The following is a 19524-nucleotide window of genomic DNA, read 5'->3' as shown; positions in this document are numbered from 1 at the left end:
TTCTTGTTGAAGAAGAGAGACAGAGAGAGCGAAAGGAGGCATATAATGCAGACCGTCAAAGCTCGTTGGAGGAAGCCTATGCAGAAAACCTGGAACCCTTGAAGCCTAGGCCTTGATGGACACAAGTGTCAATTGATTGTCTCTATATTTTTGCCAAGAGACTTGAGTCTTTTCGAGAAGTAGCTTCAACCTCTTTCACCCTTTGGACGGTTTGGGGAAACTGCGAGCACTATCGACAGAACCCCGAAGTGCCGCCGCTACTGGGAGAACTCATTCAGCTACTCCCTTTTTATATCCCCTTCTATGTGCTTTTGCCTTCATAAATCAGCATTTAACCACCTTGCTAAGCATATCAAATCTACAGGGGGGCTCCCTGCAACTGCCACCGGGGGAGCGGAGACGCCACAGCACTCATGGCTGTTTGCGTGGCTCGCTGCGCTCTCTCTGCTTCTAGTGACAATTCTTTGCACATGTTTGGTAACGCTTTTCAAGTTCTTGGCTGTGATTCGGTGCACTAAGTGAGCCAAAGCCGGAAAGAGCCTACCAACACCGGCTCAGTAGACACCACAACTGCCGCCGACACACGCAGCGAGCCTCAGGGATGGCGAGCTGAAGGCGCAACTTAGTATTCGGGCACTCTTTGACCTCTCCCCAATGCACTAGTCTTTAGCGCTGAAACTTCTTATTTCAAAGGATGGAAACCGAGAACGACGTGGAAAGGCCTCCTGCCGCGCCCTTGTACCCCGCAGCCAACTGTTGCACCACGCCATTGGCCCTTCATGTTGCTGAAGGAGATACGGAAGAGCCCCTCGCCTTCTCCACAGCTCCCTGTTCTTCAGACGAAGACAAAAGTGAAGATGGTTCATCAGAGTACCTCCCCGTACTGCAGCTTTCGAATGGGCAGTGCTCTCACCAGTCGGCAGCAATCGATGACTGCAGCAGCAACAGCACGAACAGCCATGTCGCCACCAATAGCGCAGCACCCACAGCACAGAGAGAGGCATGCACTGTATCCTTAGCAATAGGCCCGCAAGCCCCTCCTTCCCTCACAAGCATGTCCTCTACACTCGAGGAACCCATACCACATGACTGCGCCAGTGGCTTAAGCAGCAGTGAGGGCTGTCCCAGTGGACCCTACAACAGCGGAAGTGAAACGCCTGTGTTTCTGGTGACTGATCCGGCTGCCGAGACAAGCGAGGCGGACGGAGATGACGAGGAAACCTCGCAGGATACGAGCAGCCAGGCAACCGAAGAAGGGCCCCCGAACTCCGAAGCCTCGGGCCCCTCAAAGGGGCCGTTTCGCATGCCATCCTTTTCCGACAATGCCTTTGACGTGCTAGACTGCAGCAGCGAGGGGCATCTGCCTCACGTTGGCTCGGCATGCCCGCTGGACACCTCTAGCAGTGTTGTGTCGCACGATCTGCCAGAGACATACCGGGAAGAAGGCATCCAGGAGACCCCTCCTGTGAGGCTCGACGAGGTCCTGGGGGCCTTCCCCGCAGAGGGGGAAGAAACGCTGGTGTATCCTAGCTGGGGGTCACTCGTGCGTGAGACAGTAAGCCCTGCACGCCCGGAGTACAGGGGCCCCCCCACCAGCAGCTTGGAAGCTCATCGTTTCTTTTTAAGGATCCAGCAGGAGCGCAGACGGAAGGACCTTGGGATTGCCGAGGAGACTCCGCAGTCTCTAAGGATCAATAAAGAACGTATTAGAGAGCCGGTGGCACGAAGGGAGCTACCCAGACCCGAGGGGGCGTTCAAGAGGCCTCCCAGGGGGGGCCCCCTATTGGACCGACCAGAACCCGTCGGGCGCCTTAGTTTCAGCTCCACACATCAGCCGCAGGGTTTGCGATACGGAGAAGCGGCTTTTGTCAACACCTGCGCGCAGCAAAAACAACCAGAATTCCCGAGAGGCCCCCCAGATGTTCCCGCCGTAAGCCCCAGGACGCCTCGAGACACAGAACCCTGCGAAACCTTTCTTCCACTCCCTCAACCTTCGCGCCATACAGGGGGCCACGCGGGGTCTCCCGGTGAAGCGTCAGATAGAAGCTCTTTCGTGGGGTCTCAAAATGTGCCTCCACAAGATATCCAAGGCGGCACCAAACACGCTCCGGCTGGACTTCGTTCTGATCTACTCTGGCCAAAGGTAGAAGCCTGCAACGCGGACGCTGTAGAGAGCCCGCTAGAGGCTTGTACTGAGGGCCTTGTGGGGAAATCTCCCAGAGAGACCCCCATGGGGGCCTCTCTGGAGAGAGAGCAAGAGGCTCACTGCTGCTTAGCTGCGGTCTATGAAGAAGAGGGTCAAGAGATTACCCCCAACGGAGGCGACGATGCGCCTTTGCTCTCTTTCACCCCTCGCACACCTGGCAGACACGATAATCAAGCTCTTCTGAGGAGGGCACCTATCCCACAGGATCCTATGAGGAGGCCCCGCCAGTCACCCCTTCTCCTCGACATTGGAGGCCCTCTGAATAGAGACAGCTTTAGCCGGCCATACACTAGAGGGGAACCTCCCTGCCAGCAGCCCTTTAGCTGGCAGCTTCCTGAGAAGGAAATGTTCGATCATGATGGAGGACACACGCATCCAGGTACTCCACATCTGCCGGGGAAACAAAAAGGCGGTGGTTGGGCCCCTCTTGAGGGAGACGCTTACGGAGACAGCCGTCGAGCGGCCTCCCAGGGAAACTTGGAGGAGACGCCTGATGAGGTTGAAGTAGTAACTATGGATACCAAAGAAGAGGCGGCCAGCGACAGCCCTTGCGAGAAAAGTCGTGGAAGCCCTGAGGCAGCAGATGAAGCGGGAGAGTACTTCCCTGTTCCTGGTGCATCGGAGGCCCTTAACGAGTACGCAATGGAGAAAGAGGACACAGGGGTCTCTGAAAATCAGAACGCTTTTGAGAAGATCCCTGAAACGAAGAAGGAGCTTCTTCAGAAGCCCTCACACCCACAAGAGGCCCCTAAAGCGCTCACTGTAGCACCGCTGGAGGCCCCACAGACGGCCCCTCTTCAGACCCCTCTACCTCACTTCCCGTTGCGCGTGGCGAAACAGAAGAGGCCTACGATGACCCCTGACTTGGAAGCGTCTGCTAGTTTTTCTTCGCCGGATACATTACCTCCTTCCGGAAAGAACGCGTGTCAACTTCAGGAACATGAGCAGCGGCAGCTTGAGCGACAATCGGCACAGCTTGCGGGGCACGCCTCGGCAGTTCCCTGCTACGATATGCGCGTTGACGGCAGTCAAGCCATGCCCAAGGGTGTTCCTGGAGGTCTCCATTCTGCAGCGCCTACAGGGACAAACTATATGGCGGCTATCCCCGGTAGCGAGCGCCCCGCCATCTCTCTCGTTGGAAAACACAACCAGACGACCTCTCGGGAGATGATGGCTCAGGAGTCATTCACGGGGACTGAAGATCCCGAAAATGTATTGACCGCTACAGACACGTCTCTGTCGTACAGTCTTGGCTATCCGTTTTCTCATATGGCAGCCACCGGTGCTGGGGAGACCCTCCAGGAAGAGAACCGTGCGACTTGGACCCCCGCAAAGAACGAGGGTTCCCTCTTTCAGCGGCAGAAACTAGAAGCCCTCTCTAGCAGCGAGGCTAACAACTGCGGTAGTCCTGAGAGGCTCACCTTACAGATGGTTCGCCCAGAAAGCCCCTTCAGGGCAGCCGCGATGTTCCCACCAGGTGGTGCTGGGGCCCCCCACTCAAACTCCTCACACATGCAGCTGCCACAAAGCCCCTCGATGACTGTGTCCGCAGATTCCCCCTCTTCGGTGTCTACTCAATTCGACGTGCCAGTAGGAGATAATCAGCAGACCTCTAGGGCCACAGAGCCGCTCGTGATCCTCAAAAACCACGCTGCCGAGTGTATGTACACCCAATGCAACACTGCCCCGACGCTTGCAAAGGCTAGAACTTCCTACGGAAACCTGGTGCCCTCGAGTCTTACGGGGACTCTCCCGCTGACAGAGTCACTTCAAACTTTTAGGGAATATCCGGCACCCACTCGGCATCAGCAGAGGGAGCTGCGAATACACAGCGAGGAGCAGCTGGGGATATCTGGCGCTATGCAGATGCCGGTAGTCCCCCAGCAGATGACAGCTGAAGCGCTCCGCAGTCCAATAGCCCCCCTTCAGAGAAGTGTTTATCGCAGGGAAGCCCGAGAGGAGGCTAGCGTGCGGCGGAGATCCGTAGAGGCTTGGGTTGCAGCGCCTGTGACAGCATCTGGATTTGGGAGACCGCTTGGAAGCCGTATGTTGAGGTCCACTTCTGTGCAGCAGCTGCACGAAGTGGTGCCTGTAGGGCCCTTTCTTTGCTGCGGAGATTCCGAGGGCCCTTTCAAGAAAAACACCAAAAAAAGTCGTCTAGTGTCAAAAACAGCTACAACAGCAAACCAATCACCAGCACAGCCGCAGGTCGGGGCCCTACAGTACGGCAATCAAGGCTCCTGCAAGAAGAAACTGTTTTTGGGGGGTGCATCGCGCATATTTGGAGGCAAAAAGAGACAAGGGGGTCTCCTCAGCAACGAAGTATCCCCTCTGACTCCACGACCTCATGTTGCAGCCTCCCAGGCACAACCAGTCGCCGTATCGCCTACTGCTGTACGGCTACAAATACCCCAGAAGCCCCTACTCATTCGCCCTTTGTCCACTACAGAGGAGCGAATACAGCACTTGCTCTCTCCCCGCCTGCCACAGCAGAAGCCACTGCAGCAGCCGCCGCAGCAGCACCGCCTCTTTGAGCAGCAGTTGCAGCCACAGTGCCTAGGACAACACATGACCTCCATGGTGTTGCAGCAGCCATACGTTGTTCGGCCACAGGCGCAACTTGCGCAGCAGCCGCAGCCCCCGCTGGTGCAGCAGACGGGGGATGCGGCAGATTACTTATGTCCCTTAGGTACCTCCCCACCGGTCTTCACTGCCTCGGAGCTCCCAGCGTTTTTGCCTCTAGGCGCATTGAAAGGTTATCTAACCGACCCAACGGCTGACATGTGCCTCCCTGTCCCTTCCCCTCCACGTGGCCCAGTGGGAGAGGCCTTGCTACTAACTGGAAAGGCCCTCAGGGTGGCGGGTGCCCGCCTTGCTTCTGGCCTAGGCACCCTTATTAAAGAGGTAGGGGCAGCGGTAGCTGAAGAGACCATCGGCATTCTCAGAAACAGCATTGAAGTTATGCAGCAACCAGACGCAGGGCACCAAATTTCCCATCAGTGGAGTCACCGAGGGCCTTCCACATGGAGGCCCATCGAGCCCTTACATTTTGGACACGAGGAGCCTCTACCACATCGGGACGCAGTGCTCACAAAAAAAGACTTAGACAGGTCAGCGATTGGCAATCATTGCGAGTTACAATTTGAAAAGGCGCTCTCAGCTGGCGGGAACCGCTTAGGACTTAGTAGGGACAATACGGGGACTGAGGGTGGGGCCCCTATTCCCATGACGGACGGGTCCCCTCACACTGACGTGGTCCTCATGCATAGTCAGGGGGAGGATATGGACCTCCTGATGGGACACGTGGACCCCAAGGATGAAATCGTGGAGTCCCACTATGCGGCAGTTCCCGGTCTAAATCACCCAGAAGAGCCCCCTGCGGCTGATATCACTTCCCCACAGCACATAGCGTCTCCCCAAGTACCTCAAGACAACCAGCCAAAGCGGCAGGATATGACCGAGGAGGTGGACCATTCCGAGCACGAGCAGCCGCTGCAGGAGGATGCGGACGATTATCAGAGTAGCCCAAAAGTGCAACGGGCCGTATTGGTCAAGCCTTTTCCTCCCTTGCCTCACATGCCCACAGAATGCCCCTTAGAAGGCCTCCCGGAAGACGTCAGAAAGGACCCCGAGGTTTCAGAAGCAAAGCGAGAGGCTGGCGAGAGACTGGCATCACGATGGCGCAGCCCCCATCGATTGAGCTACACAGGTGGAGGGTCTCGAGGGACGCTCCTCCCCAGGACTCCGTATGAAGATCTCCATTTCTAGGAGACTTCTTGGGATGCCGCTACCTCCGCTGCGGCAGCAGAGGTTCAGGTTCTGTGGGGGGGATGCTAAGGCCTTAACAGCATCAGTAGCAGCATTTAGCAGTAGTGGCAGCAGCAGTGCTGGAAGCACCGGTAGCAGCAGTAGTAAAAAGACGCGGAGAGTGCTTTAGCTTCTCAGGGGACAGAAAAGAGCTTTCTGACCCTATTTGACCAGTATTTAATTTTGAGTTTAGAGCCAGAGGCCTGCTTTTAGAGCTAGCTGTCAGTGCCTACGTGCTCTAGAGCAACAGCAGTAGCGGCGAGATTTCCTGCTACAGGCAGGATCAGCAGTACGCACAGCTGCTGCGGTAACAATGGAAAGCGCAATTTAGGAGGCTAGTCGCTGGAGGTACCAGAGATAAATTGGGGAACTGGGGTCAGCTCACAGAGTAGGCGCGCGCCTGCCGGCAGAAGCGAACGGGTGCATTAAGAGAGGGACAGACAGATACAGACGCACAAATAGTACAGACAGATACCAAGAATGCAAAGAAAGAGAGAAAGAGAGAAAGAAAGAAAGAGAAAAAGGACGACTGGGAACGTTTGCGTCTTCAAGTTGCGGTTCCCTCGTGCATACTGAGCACACAGCGGATGCAGCTACCGTTGCGGAGGATGTCGAAGGCCTCCTCAATTCTCTCCAAAGTCAGTCGATGCGTCACGTAGCGATTCAGGCTGTGCATATACACACCCCAAGTGCATGAGAACCACACACGTGATAGACGTTTTGTACAGCGAAGCAGGCAACTCGCTGACAGTGTGCACGGTCGTAGGAGGAGGCGATGAATGCAAGGGTCCTGCGCTCGATTGCCCCTGAAACCTTTACCGAACACAAGGGGCATGCTTGTGGGTTTGCCGAGAAGCCTCTCTCTACCATCGAGTCAGTGCAAGCAAAAAATTGGTGAAAGCAATAGAGGGTATATGGCTGACTCAATTTGCTTGGACCTATGAAGCTCGACAAGTTTGGACATATCAGTGCGGCTTTGCCAGCCGCCGTAGGCAGCCCCTCTCCACTGCCGTCCAACGATAAGGTTGAAAGGCCTCGTTGACAGCTCTTCGCCCTGTCCTGCTACGCTGCATACAGCGGAATGCGGACTCACGACACACATAAAAGAACAGGGAGGAAGAGACACAGACAGAGAGAGACAGAGAGGGAAAGACAGACAGAGAGAGACAGAGGGGGGAAGATAGAGAGAGGGAGAGACAGATACAGACAGAGAGAGACAGAGAGGGAAAGACAGACAGAGAGAGACAGATACAGACAGAGAGAGACAGAGGGGGAAAGATAGAGAGAGGGAGAGACAGAGACAGAGAGAGACAGAGAGGGAAAGACAGACAGAGAGAGAGAGACAGATACAGAGAACACATAAAGGAAGGAAAAAAGAGCCGTGAAGGCCACCCCACACAATTTCCTGTGCTCGCCTTCACCCCATTTCCATTTGTCGGAAGCAAACAACAAGAAGGCAGACAGGGAAGGAGCTCAGATAGCCTTGACCTGTAGAGACTGTGTGTTGCAGAGGGTCGGAAGTCGAGAGAACTCCACACAGCAATGCACTAACCAGAGAAGCTGATGTGAAAAAAAAGAGGCAAAGCGTTAGAGAGTGTGCAGGACGTGGCTTTCGAAGCCGCGAGTTGCCTACCCAAGGACGACAGAGACTCCCCAGCCCTTCTTCGTGCATTCAAAGGCAGATCGCATTACAGACACGCTTCCAGTACACTCGAAAGAAAAGTCGACGCCTCCTGTGCAAGAATTCGAAACCGCACACACACACACACGTATGTATATATATATGTATATATATGTATCTATATATATATATACATATGTGGCGCTGGCCTTGGGTAGCGTAGCCCACAACCTCATAGAAAGCAGTCAACAGAGCGTTGCAGTCCCGCCTAGAGGCGCATGCAGCACAACACAACTGTCGAACGCACGAAACTCTGTGCTCTACAACTCAGAATTCCCACTTGACAACTCAATACCCCAGCGCTCCTCTGTAAAAGAGGATGCACTTAATCCCGCGCGCCTGGGAAGGAATAAGCACCGTCAAACTTTTGTAAGATGACGTCTTGAAGAGACTGCTCTGGGAAGTCCAAGGGGCAGAGGAAGTCGGTAGCACCAAATTGGAAGGCCTGCAAAGCCCGCTGTCGGTTGCGATCAACAGCAATTATGCGGGAGGCTTCGGCAATACGGCTGCCCTCTATGCACGATAAGCCAACCGCGCCTGCACTGAGTAGCATGCGCAGACAGTGATTAAGGCTAGGTGCAAAGTTAAAGTCATCAGCCTACGTAAATGCACGCGGGAGAACATGTATGGGTTCTCGCATTATGCACATGCACACATACACACACATATATACACACATATATATGTATATACACATACAGACACACAGATACACACACACATAAACAAACTTATGTAGACATCAATACGCGTCAATAGGCTCGTATACATGACACGCGCAATCGAGTGGCAAAAGCACCAGGAGAGCAAGTGGCATGGAGACCCCAGTGGACAAGGCGGTGCAGCCCACAGACAGCCCGATCCAAACAAAGCGGCAGCACAAGAGGCACTAAGACAGCGCACGCGATGTTAAAAAATGCATGTAATAAAGGCGTGCACAAAGCATTTGAAAATAGGGGGCTTTGCGGGAGGAGGGAAGCGACAAATGGATAGACAGGCCGAGTGAGGAGGCCAGCCAGCGTGCCCTAAAGGGATTGAGGGCATACATGAAGAGATACGGAGGATTATTGCGGGGAAGCAGACGAAAAAATATATACGCGGGCGGGTAGGGAGTCATACGATGGCGGGGAGGTGTTTGGGAAGGTGATTATGGGAAGTGCGACGGCAAGCAACGAGGCAAGAGGCGCAGATACGGCAGACATGAAGCCTACCCAAAGACGGCCACAGTGTCTCCTTTCTGAACCTTTGCTGTATTCCAGACCGCGCCAAGGCCTGTTGCGACTCCACAGCCCAAAAGGCAGACCTGCAGAAAAGCGCAAGCCACCGAAAAGGCTGCAGAGGAAAGGAGGAGGTTCCGTTCACCTTCACAGTTAGAGATGTAATAGAAGCAGCAAGGAAAAACATGCGCGCAGAGAGAGAAACGCCGGCACCTGCAGGCTGTCTTGTGCGGGCCTCAAAGAGACAACAGACGACCCAACATGTGGCGCTCTGCAGTGGTTTATATCCGCGTTTAGCCTTCCCCCGCAAGCCCCCTAATCTCCCCACGTATACAAATATATGTGCATACATGTATACATATCTATGTGTATATACGTATATGGGTACGCAAATATATGTGTATATATGCATACATATATATGTTTATACATATATGTATACATATATATATATGGATACATGTATACATACAGAAGGAAAGAGAGAGAGACAGGATGACAACGCCTGCGTTCGCTCTCCCTTTCAGGGAGCCAGCGTCTCCTACGGCGGCAGCCTTTGAGCTGCCAGCCAACTAGCAAGTTAGCCAGCTAGTCAGCTAGCCAGACAGACAAATCGCCAGCCGCATCACGTTGCCTATCTGCAGTTCACCGTGTCCAAAGGCTCCGCAGGCGAGATTGGAGCTACCGCCTCCTGGTGAACTACAGTGAATTGGGAAAATCTGAGGAACATACGGAGCCTTAAGAGCAGCGGCAGCCGAGGGTAGCTTGTGCATAGAGGCGTTTTTCGCACGATGGCGGCTAAATTGGACAGGCAAGGGGGGCTCAGACAGACGAGCAAGCACCATGGCAGATGCAGGAAGAGGAACAAGCAAAGGGGGGCAGGAGGGAGGGACCTAGCCAAGTGGAGGCGAAAAAAGGATGAAGAAGGCAGCGAGCCAGAAAATGTGGCGGTGGTAAGTGGAATTCCTTTTTTGGCTCTCTCTCTGGCTGCCTTTTGGGGATGTTTCGGGGGGGAGGACCTACGCAGAAAGGCCCATAAAATGGAAGAGAGGCGTATTGTCGAGAAGCCTAAAGCGTGTTCCTCCGTCAGCTTTCATGACACCTCGCCCAGTGAAGGCGCGTATCTTTCCGCAAAGATTGGTCTTTCGCTTGGAGAATCCTTCGCAAGTCACGCAGCTCTTTTTTTCGCGGTCAGAAGCGAAGCACTCAGCCTGAGGCATCCCGGCATGCAGCCCCGCACTCGCGCATGCGAAAAGGTGAACTGGGAGGGCACTTTGACGAGAAACTCACTGCGCAAGAGCGTTTTAGACAGGGAAGTGCTGCTCCCGCATTGCTTAGTCCCTGAACGCTTCGGATAGATGTCTCACGAACTTGGTAACAAAGAATAACATGATCGCCAACGCTGCACGTTTCCACGCCTTCGCCGACAGCCTCAACAATGCCAGATGCCTCGTGACCAAGAATGCAGGGAAAGCGGCCCTCTATGTCTTTCCCACTCCGGGTATACTGTGCAGTCCAAAAGCACAAGAGAGCGAGTTTTTCTGCATAGCAGCAGCAGCAGCAGCCCGAGTGCATGCAAGGCTGGCTGACGCGCTCGAGGCTTCTACGTCCTCTTGGTGTGCGAGCAGCCAACAGGGTGGCTTCCGAATTTGCTTGCAGAGCCCAAGGCGGCCTCGTGAGCCCTAAAGAGGAGGCGAGAGCTGCCCGCCAAAGAGCGAGAAAAGCATGAGGCGCTGCAGGAAGGGCAAGGCGCTCCTAAGAAAAATACGGCTAAGGCGTAGAAAACCACAAGGAAAGAGGGGCCAGATAAGCGGATAAATTTCGGGCCTTGCCTCATCCGTGTGGCAGGGTGCAGCGTAGCAAACACGCACGCGAACTTCTCCCGCCTTGGGAGGCGCAACCACCACCGTGCAGAGCTGCATACACAAGCGCATTTCGAACGCTCCTGCGGGATGGCGGCAGAGGAGGCGTTTGCTGCCATACGGCCTAGAGAACGGCTTAGGTCTGCTGACCCCCTTCTCTGGACGACCCCCCACCAGGGAAGCACAGGACTGCTGGCGTAGCAAAAAGCGCAGACATGCGTGTTCTAGCACGCTAAATGTATCTGCATGTGCTGCTTCACTATGCTTTGGGACTCCCAAAGGTGTCTGCATGCAGGGAACTCTTGCAGGTAGCTCTGCACTGCTTTGCTGCCTCCTCTAGCACCGCCCTGAGATGCCCAGGCACCACATACGGAGGGCTCATAGCCTCCGCCCGCCTCGTTCACTCAAACTGGCCTGTAGGGAGTCCCTTCTCGGAGGAGGGACCTCCGGGAGACGTGGTGCCGCAGGTGTATCTTCAGTGGGTCACCTTAAGAGGCTCGTTCGGGGCGAACGCAACCGCTGCCATGCATGTTATGTCTTGCGCATGCATCTTCGAGAATTGAAGGAAAAGGCAATCGGCAAGTAAAAATAATGTGTGGAAGAGCAAGAATAGACTCCCCGGTGAACAGGATCCGCAGCCGGGGAACGCAAGCGGCTAGCGGGACGAAAGCGGGTGCGCGTGGAAAACGAAGGAACTTGAATCTTGTGTTCTCCTTAAAGCTGCCTACTGGTCGTTTTAAGGCTTGATTTGGCTTAGAAGAAATATTTTCAGGGTATAACCGAGGCGATGCACACCGAGTGACTTGAGAGCTGCGGCTGCGATCTTCCGGGTTCGGGTGTCAGTGCTGTACCGGCAAGGAACGACAGTGCTCGTTCAATGACTTTCTCACTCTCACGCATTTATTTTTCTTAGTTGTTCATAAGACATCCGATTACAGACCCGTTACAAAGCGGACATTCATCAGGCGAGAAAACGGGCCCTTAGAAGTTCAGGAATAGACTGCTGAGGGGCCCCCTGAATCAAGGAGACGGTAGCTGGGGGCCCCCCTATCTGCCTGTGTGTGGGTCCTGATGGCTCCTGCCTAGGACATATTTGCATATGCATAGGCGTATACATATTCACACCTTTACTGCTATGCTTGGAGGTGTATTTGTGATTCTTTGACCTCCAGACTTCCCGGCCGGAGGACCAAGGTTCTGAATCTTGGGGGGCCCCTCCCTGTGGAGAGTCTGTTCACGTGTCCACGGGCCCTCCCTTCATTTGTTTCTGTTTGTCTGTATCGACACCCTGCATGTGCGAGGATTTCACAGATGCCTCCATGGGGGCCCTCTGGGGGCCATGCAGGAGGCACCTGGACTCGCTTGTTGCCCGCGCGCGCCAGGCGAAAGGGGCTAGCTTGATGCAAATCATTGAAGAAGCCCTAGTGCACCCCGAAGTTTTCGTATTTGGGGAACTTCTGGAGCTGGAAAATGTGCAGCAATTGGGGGCCTCCAGAAACGAGGAGGTCGCAGCAGAAGGGGGTGTCCTAGAGGGGGGCCCCCGAGCCCTCTTCTTGCTTCGACTGATGGCCTCAGGGACCGTACGAGATCTCGTGGAGCGTCGAGAAGCTCTTCTGGGGGCCCCTATACCGCCAGCAATACTGTTCAAGCTTAGGCTGCTCACGGTGGCATCCTTAGCGTCTGTCTCCCCCCACCTCGCCTTTTCCGAGATTCAGGAGGCGCTCGCAGCACCTGGATGCTGCGAACCTGCAGGGGCCTCTGCCGAGTGTTCCCAGGTTGACCTCGAAATAGAAGGTCGATGCGAAGTGCTTGACAGGTGGAGCAGCACCCCAGCAGCAACAAAAGCGTGGCTAACAGAGCTTGAGGTTGAGGAATTAGTGTTGACTTGCATGCGTCTGGGTTTGGTCCATGGCCGCATAGACGGCGAGTTGGGGTGTCTCGACTCCTGTGGAGCCCTTAACAGAGACCCCACAGAAAGAGACATCCCAGCAATGATTGGCCTTTTAAAGGACTTTAGCGGACGCCTCTCCGAAATTATCTGCCATCTGCGTACCGCCAAAGACGCTATAGAACACCACGCTATAGACCACCTCGGAAAGGCAGGGTCATGAGGCCCCATCGCTTGTTGCCAATGCCTCTGCTAAAGCGACTGCTTTGCGAAGGGGCTCACCCCATCGTCCCCAGTGCTCCCTGGAGGGCCTTGCTGGCTAGATGCGTGCTTGCTGTTGCAGCAGCCACCAGGACCCCTAACTAAGGGGCCCCTTTAAAATGTTGCTTGCAGACCACCTTTAGCAGCGTTCAAGGACACCGATCTATTTAGTATACCGTCTTCTGTAGCGTTGCACTTTGATAATCCCCTACCCGAGCCCTGAGCGGCATCCCTAAATCCTAGAGCACCATCAATAACAAAAAGCAACAGAGCCAGCAATCAGGAATCTCTTTGAGGCAAAAATTCCATACCAACAAATCGCCGCGATGACACCACACATCCTTTTCGGGGAAGACTGGCGTCGCAGGGGGTTCTGCTCCCCCTGCACACTTGTACGGTGCCCAATAGGCCCTTCTCCCAGACTCGCGTTGAAGGCCCCCCAGCAACACGAAACTGATGGCTGCCACACTCAAGACCCTTTTATTGACAATCATCAGAAGCTCCCCTTAGAGCACTTCGAACGGCACTGCTTCTAAGGGGCTTGTTCTAGACACCCCCTAAAAGGGCCTTGTGCCCGAAGAGCTCTCGGATATTGCTGAGGCCATATTTGATCATTGTAGGCCTGAACAAAAAGCATCCAGAGGAAGTGACTTGATGGCAGGCAACATTGGAACGAGATGGCTATAGGCAGCAGGCAAACAGAGCAATATAGAGACACACGCAGCCAAGGAGAGGGGCATCGACCGAGCACGCAAAAATAGAGCAGAACTCCCACACTTTGTGTGGAGAAAAGGTTCAAGAAAGAGCAGGCACCAGATGGGAAAAGCGAAGAGAACGAGAGAATAAAAGGAAGCAAGATTCCATCTGCAGTCTCCTCCAACGCTCTGTTGCCTATGTGCCTATAGGTGGGCCAGCCGTTCTTTGTCTCCAGCCTACGCTGCCCCCTACACTTCGCTTCAGTTGACCCTGGCTTGCTTGCTTGTTTGTTCCGCACATTTCGCTCGCTTTCCCTCCCCCTACCCCATCACCCCCCGAACATGTCCTCGCTGGGCTGCCTGCCTCGTTGCCGCTACTTCTGTCTACAAAACATCTGCGATAGGTGTGCTCCTTACCGCTCGAGAGAGAGCCCCCATGCAATTACAACAACATCCTCCGGGAGGCCTAGGGGCCGGAGCATCTCCGGACGGAACATTCCGCTGTTGCCAACCTCGATCCACCTGTCACGTCCAGCAGTCACCATGCAATGAAGCCCTAGAAGCCTTAAACAAGAAGCCGCCCCGAAGCATGTGGCCCCTACAGCACCGAGCATAAACAGACAAACTGTGTCTACAGCCCCCAAATTCACGAGCGAAGGCCTCACCGGCGAAGGCCTGTATGAAAGCCAAATATCTCCATGGACGGCTCCGTATAGGGATTGAATGTTGGCTTGAATCTGCAGCACACAATTGAAAAGCCCTTAATTACTTGGAATAGACTTGCAGCATGTGTGTATGATAATTCGAAAATCTGAAAGCGTGATACAGGCCTCGAGAGCTTCTTCTCTGACCGTAGTTCCTCGATGCCGATAGCCGTGTAGAACGTGCGCATTACGCCCATGAGGTGCCCCAGAGAAAGGCCGTAACCCGCAACAACTCCCTCCACCTGAGAAAACAGCCGAATCCAGACCCTTTGGCTGCCACCAAATCTTCTTCCATTCGACACATTCGTCCCCCGTAATGGCTGCCGGCTGGCCACCCCCAGGGTGCTGCTTTTTCTTCCTCTGTATTCCATGGGGCCTGCTCGCGCGTTATGCGTCTCTCAACCCCTGAACTGTACCTGGTGAAACTCCGCCAGGTGTGTTGCGTCGAGAGATTCATTGCGAAACACTCGGTCAATCGAAAAAAGCTTCCGAGGTGTGAACACGCCCGTCTGCAGCACAAACCCGAAACTCCACATTTTTGTGCAAGACCTAGCAGCAAAAGGGTGAGGTTCCTTGAGAGCCACAGTCAGCGCCTGTCTGTTGAGATCTATGTGACGTTGCTGTGGTATCATCCGCATCATCATCCGCACTGTCATCGCCTCGCCAGGAGCGAATGCAACGGTAATGAGGGTGCTTGCCTGCTTGTACTCCTTAGCCATCTGGTGCAACATTCGAGCAGAGACGGCAGTGGTGTGAGTTCGCATAATGTTTTTGGTGGCTTCATCCAAAGACCTGAAGCCACCCCATCCCCCCCCCCGCCACATCAGCAGACGGCGTTACGGGGAGGAAAGTCCTCGTATGGGGTATGCGAACTTCTCTTCGCCCCTCGCCTGCTGTCCACTATGTCCGCGCAGACGGACAGTCTACAGAGACACCCTGTACCTCAAGAGAGCAATGCCTCACCAAGTATACTTCCATCCTGTGGAGCCGCATCCGCCTTGTTCGTGCATGACGCGCACATCCGAGACTACTTGCTCAGGCAGCATCGAGGGATGGCTGCGCTCGGGGCTCTGCAGATGCAGTGATGCAAAGGGCACACACGGAAAGCAACACATCACACACCACCCACGTCCCTCGAGGCGCGCTGTGGACTCCCCCTAATAAACACAGACCATCTCGGGTGCAGAGACAGAAGGACCTTGAAAGGCTCAATAGGCTCTGATCTTTTCAAATAAATGCTCTAAGCACATCCCTCTCGGACTGATCGCTGCTGCACATCCAATAACTTTTGGGAGTGACCCTCACGAAACCTCTGTACATCACGGCTACAGCCCTGAACACTGCAGGCACCACCCCGCTCCTCGCTAAACCCGAGATAGACCTTGATGAAGAATGTATCTTGCGCGTCTCTTGCGGGGTGCTGCTGAGGCATGTAGAGGGCGTCGAAGCACCAGAAGGAATTCTCCACGAACTGATTGGTGTCCATTTCCTGAAGGACCCACCAAACCCATGAACACACTCTCAAAGGGTAGTAAGCCGAAGTCCGAACGCGAGTCGGCACCAAGCTGGTCTTAGTTCCCAAAAAATGTTATCAGCAAGCGACACGCACATCCGCATGCGGGCCACGCAGAGATAAATGCGAGACCCCCCCACACACGCACGCGCGCAAATAAACTCCTCAAATCAGCACGGCATGTCATTAGCTTCCTCCAATGCTAAAAGTGACTCCAGGCAAACCCAGCTCTTTAGCAGCATCATGCCAAACCTTAAATCTCAACACCCTACAAACGCCAAGGCCATACCTGGAAGCCCATGGCCGTAAGGACATGCTTGAACTGCTTCTGCACCAACATGAGCGGGTGTGGGGCGCCTCGCCGCAGTTTGGTGCCGCAGGCGAAGAAGTTGTATGGCTTCAACTCTTCGGATGCGCAACACCGCTCAAACAAGCCAAGCAGTGTGCATACACCACATAGGAGGCAACAAATCGTGAAAGCTAGACCTGCAGAGTCTCATCAACGCCCGTGCCCCCATTCCCTACCCTGTAGACTTTCGCGCACGGAACTCTTCTCTAAACAACCCCTAAAAACTAAGTTTACCCACCTTGTTGCTTCCACTGATCGCTGGCGATGCACTTCGCTGTCAAATCTGCCAGAGGCTTCTGGAGCTCCGTTTTGAAATTCGCTGCCTTCGCAAGGGCGAAGAATTTCAGCCTCTTTGTTTCGACGAGCTTCCGCTTCTTCAGCTCCTATTGCCAGGCAACACACGCCATCACAATCACGCCGTGAAGCCCAAGCGACAGTCAACCCTGCGGAGGTATCGATGCCTTCCCGGATGCAGGAAGAAGAGCAACAGTCCACTTGTCCAGATATCTTGCATTAAGCATCGTGACGGCAGGAGAACACTCGAGAGTACATTCGCAGAGAAGGCTACAAAAAAACACCCAACCTGCAAGAGTTTGTCCGGTTGTTTTGCGGGCTCGATGGTGCGCAGTGCATCCAGCAGCAGCTCTTCCGTATCTTCCACGGTTTCTTGATCCTTTTCGCGCCACTCTCTGATGGCTTTCAAGATGCTCTGGCCCTTGTCAATGGCTTCGGGCATTCCCTGAGGCGCTGCCTGGGGAGAGTCGTTCTGCTGTGGCTGCACCCTCTTGGTTTGCTTGTCGAATTTGCACCATCCGAGTTTCATTGCATTCGCCAGGGCAACATCTGTTTCAGCCCCGAAACTGCGTTTGAGTGCATCCAGCTCATATCCCCCTTCCTGCATCGGAGCATCACGCAGCGAACGGCGGTAACAGACAAGCCCTATACGCCGAAAGGAGGCCTGGCCCTCATGATAATTCCTTCGCTTGCAGCCAGTGCGGCTGCGTGCTTGCTTGTACATCTAGGAATACTGATATTCTGTACATGGCTAAGGTTTTGCGAGAGCTCTCTTTGCCTGTAACAGGGAGTGTCAGTCCTATGTGTATTCCCCGCCTCATGGACACATATGCTGCTTCTCTGCCCCCGACGGTTCGAGACTGGAGCTTTCGGAGCATACTTGCGGGTTTAGCTGCATCCATCGCAGGAGGTTGGTCTCAGGCATGCCTTTTTCGGCATAACTCTCCCCCTCGGGCGTGAGGAGCCACACTGTCTTCTCTCTTTGCGTCAGCTGGATGTACTCCCGTGCTTGAAGCGACTTGCACAGGCCTAGGACCCTCTCATGGGAACCCCACTCGGGATGAGCCCTCGTAAGTTCCAAGGTATTGGGGGTCCCCCCAGCAGCGAAAAGGGGCTCCAGCTCGCGCAGGAGGGAGAGCAGACTCCCTTCGTCCGACATCCTGGCAACGGAAAAAGCCCAGATTTCAGCAGGATTCGGGGAGCTAGCACTGAGCTGAAGGAAATACCAAAGACCTTTCGGGGGAAAGGGGGAAGGGCGGGTCAATGCGGGAAGCTAGAGCCGTCAAGCTATTTTCGACGCGCTTCAGCAGCCCACTCCGATGGGAACCCCTTGCAAAGAGGAACGAGAAGGTAGAGGGCAAAGGTGGCCTAGAACCCGAAATGTAGGGCTTAAGGTTTGGGGGAATCGAAGGCTTAGCTGCTCGCACGAGGGTTTAGCTCGTAAGGATATGTAAAATGCATTCGTTGTGGGCCCCCCCTCCCCGGCCCCCCGTGGGTCCTTTCCCATGAGGCCCTATTATGCAGCTCCTATTCCCTCTTCCTCTTTTAAAGGGGATCTAATCTTTGCTTTTCGGATTTAAGTCTTGATGCAGGGTTTTTCTGCCGAGGATTTGCGCATCATGGTGCGCTCCGTTTTGTTCGTATGTCTGGGGAACGTCAACCGCTCCCCTACAGCCGAGTACATCTTCAGGGCGAAGCTGAATCTTCCCAAAGCTCCCGGTGGCTCCCAGGGGCCCCTCTATGTGGCCTCTGCTGCCACTGGAGGTCATACCGAGGGAGACCCTGCAATGAGGGAGATGATTGCCGCCGCAAGGAAAAGAGGGATCGACTTGACGCCTCACCGAGCCAGACAGGTCAGAAAATCTGGTAAGTTAGAGCTGAGTGCCAGCGTTTCGGCTTTAACAGGCCGTTTGGATGTGTCTGCTAGTTTTGGGGGGGGGCAGGAGGCCTACGTAGCCCGCTGTATGCATGCCTCAATGCCGCCTTGCAAGCACCTATCTGGGGTAAACCATCTCCCTCGCCTGCCTCTTTTTAGCGCTCCTCCCTGACACCGCCAACTGAGAACACGCAACAAGGCCAATTCGCACTCGCAAAGCTCCTCAGGGTCCTTGGCGGTCTGTCTTGGGCGGGCGCAGACTTCGAGACATTTGACCTCATAGTGGCGATGGACAGATCGAATCTTCGAAACCTCTCGTCCATGTGCCCCCCACAGCAGAAGCACAAGCTCAAGCTTCTTATTAGGGACTATGCCCCGCAGTGTGGCACCGAAGAAGTTCCCGACCCGTAAGCTTTCATTTGAGAAACCCTAAATGCTAAAGACCCTCCTGCTCGATGCCAGGCCTTAACTTGAAAAAGAGGGCGGGTTAGGCATGCGAGTTGCAAACGTCTCAAAGGAGAGGAAAGAATCCGTTCTAGTGCGAGCTGCAAGGGCAGCACGGCCAAGAGTATTATATTTTCCCCCAACCCCTTGGGCCCTGTGATGAGATTCCAGCGGAAAAATGGTGTGAAAAGGCGAAAACTCTATGGCTGCAGGTACTACGAAGGGGGGCATCTAGGAGTTTTTGACTTAATAGAAAAAGGAATTGAGGGTCTGATCGAGAAGGAGGGCATTTCCGCCTGAGTGAGACAGGCGCTGGAGGCTTCCAGGTATCCGGAGAATAGAGGCACGAACGGACATCCTGCGTGGAGGGTAATTTACAACTAATCTGTACAACCTCCCGCTGCTCGCTAGTAGCCGTTGGGGTCTCCCTCCACCGACTGACACCTCGCTTCTTCCTTTCTGCTTCCACCCCTTCTTGCTTATACAGCTTAACCCGCCGCTCTGAAAGGCGGTTGTCCGTTTAGGTTCCCACTGTGGGCAACGCAGCCGCTTCTCTCCTGCCATTCCCATCACTACCCTTCTTGGCGTAGTGCCACACCCTTCTTCTGCCGTAAACCAATGTTTGACACCAAAACGCGCTGTGTCTTACGCCCTAGATCCAGCTCGCTCGACGTAAGCCACCCCTGAGCCCGAGAAGTTACCCCACATAGGCTTCTACGCTAAGAGC

The 19524-nt window shown here is 54.5% G+C and overlaps 5 protein-coding genes across 5 annotated transcripts; 3 read left to right on the top strand and 2 right to left on the bottom strand.

The window, feature by feature from the left end:
- Nucleotides 1-694: 694 nt before the first annotated feature.
- On the top strand, nucleotides 695-5974 carry LOC34619905. Its single transcript, XM_026334821.1, has 2 exons — nucleotides 695-4637; nucleotides 4950-5974. The coding sequence occupies exons 1-2, from the start codon at nucleotides 695-697 to the stop codon at nucleotides 5972-5974; spliced, it is 4968 nt and encodes a 1655-aa protein (XP_026190606.1).
- Nucleotides 5975-6636: 662 nt separating this feature from the next.
- LOC34619904 (alcohol dehydrogenase class-3) lies at nucleotides 6637-11323 on the bottom strand. The gene is made up of 8 exons (XM_026334820.1): nucleotides 11261-11323; nucleotides 10744-10827; nucleotides 10283-10417; nucleotides 8906-8997; nucleotides 8052-8236; nucleotides 7647-7746; nucleotides 6933-7080; nucleotides 6637-6819 (listed from the first exon to the last, which is right to left on the bottom strand). Exons 1-8 carry the CDS (start codon nucleotides 11321-11323, stop codon nucleotides 6637-6639), a joined length of 990 nt encoding a protein of 329 aa, XP_026190605.1.
- A 742-nt stretch (nucleotides 11324-12065) lies between these two features.
- LOC34619903 (COP9 signalosome complex subunit 7) lies at nucleotides 12066-12884 on the top strand. The gene has a single exon (XM_022733177.1). It carries the CDS (start codon nucleotides 12066-12068, stop codon nucleotides 12882-12884), a length of 819 nt encoding a protein of 272 aa, XP_022593244.1.
- Nucleotides 12885-13036: 152 nt separating this feature from the next.
- On the bottom strand, nucleotides 13037-17636 carry LOC34619902 (phenylalanine--tRNA ligase alpha subunit). The gene is made up of 13 exons (XM_026334819.1): nucleotides 17322-17636; nucleotides 16734-17078; nucleotides 16422-16566; nucleotides 16124-16239; nucleotides 15703-15810; nucleotides 15285-15391; nucleotides 15020-15113; nucleotides 14738-14830; nucleotides 14469-14563; nucleotides 14283-14354; nucleotides 14035-14139; nucleotides 13477-13544; nucleotides 13037-13161 (listed from the first exon to the last, which is right to left on the bottom strand). The coding sequence occupies exons 1-13, from the start codon at nucleotides 17634-17636 to the stop codon at nucleotides 13037-13039; spliced, it is 1788 nt and encodes a 595-aa protein (XP_026190604.1).
- Nucleotides 17637-18063: 427 nt separating this feature from the next.
- LOC34619901 (low molecular weight protein-tyrosine-phosphatase YfkJ) lies at nucleotides 18064-19097 on the top strand. The gene is made up of 3 exons (XM_026334818.1): nucleotides 18064-18343; nucleotides 18613-18760; nucleotides 19010-19097. Exons 1-3 carry the CDS (start codon nucleotides 18064-18066, stop codon nucleotides 19095-19097), a joined length of 516 nt encoding a protein of 171 aa, XP_026190603.1.
- Nucleotides 19098-19524: the final 427 nt, after the last annotated feature.

This window comes from Cyclospora cayetanensis, unplaced genomic scaffold, assembly GCF_002999335.1.
Source record: "Cyclospora cayetanensis isolate NF1_C8 unplaced genomic scaffold, CcayRef3 CcayRef3_contig_50, whole genome shotgun sequence".
In the NCBI taxonomy this organism is placed as follows: domain Eukaryota; phylum Apicomplexa; class Conoidasida; order Eucoccidiorida; family Eimeriidae; genus Cyclospora; species Cyclospora cayetanensis.
Note: the sequence above shows the minus strand (reverse complement) of the source record. Positions and strands in the feature narration are given on the sequence as shown.

Bases quoted from the DNA above. Each gene is read 5' to 3' on its own strand.
- LOC34619905 (XM_026334821.1), top strand. From the start codon at position 695: ATGGAAACCGAGAACGACGTGGAAAGGCCTCCTGCCGCGCCCTTGTAC. The intron at 4,638-4,949 runs GCCCTTTGTCCA...TTTTGCCTCTAG, and splicing joins CCAGAAGCCCCTACTCATTC to GCGCATTGAAAGGTTATCTA.
- LOC34619904 (XM_026334820.1), bottom strand. From the start codon at position 11,323: ATGCATGCGCAAGACATAACATGCATGGCAGCGGTTGCGTTCGCCCCG. The intron at 10,828-11,260 runs GTGACCCACTGA...TTGTGTATGCAG, and splicing joins CCCCGAACGAGCCTCTTAAG to CTCTGCACGGTGGTGGTTGC. The intron at 7,747-8,051 runs GTGCTTATTCCT...ATTCTTGCACAG, and splicing joins CATCTTACAAAAGTTTGACG to GAGGCGTCGACTTTTCTTTC.
- LOC34619903 (XM_022733177.1), top strand. From the start codon at position 12,066: ATGTGCGAGGATTTCACAGATGCCTCCATGGGGGCCCTCTGGGGGCCA.
- LOC34619902 (XM_026334819.1), bottom strand. From the start codon at position 17,636: ATGTCGGACGAAGGGAGTCTGCTCTCCCTCCTGCGCGAGCTGGAGCCC. The intron at 17,079-17,321 runs GCAGAGAAGCAG...GCTCCGATGCAG, and splicing joins CCAGTCTCGAACCGTCGGGG to GAAGGGGGATATGAGCTGGA. The intron at 16,567-16,733 runs GTACTCTCGAGT...GCCTGGCAATAG, and splicing joins TTGTAGCCTTCTCTGCGAAT to GAGCTGAAGAAGCGGAAGCT.
- LOC34619901 (XM_026334818.1), top strand. From the start codon at position 18,064: ATGCAGGGTTTTTCTGCCGAGGATTTGCGCATCATGGTGCGCTCCGTT. The intron at 18,344-18,612 runs GTAAGTTAGAGC...GGGCGGGCGCAG, and splicing joins CAGACAGGTCAGAAAATCTG to ACTTCGAGACATTTGACCTC. The intron at 18,761-19,009 runs GTAAGCTTTCAT...CTATGGCTGCAG, and splicing joins ACCGAAGAAGTTCCCGACCC to GTACTACGAAGGGGGGCATC.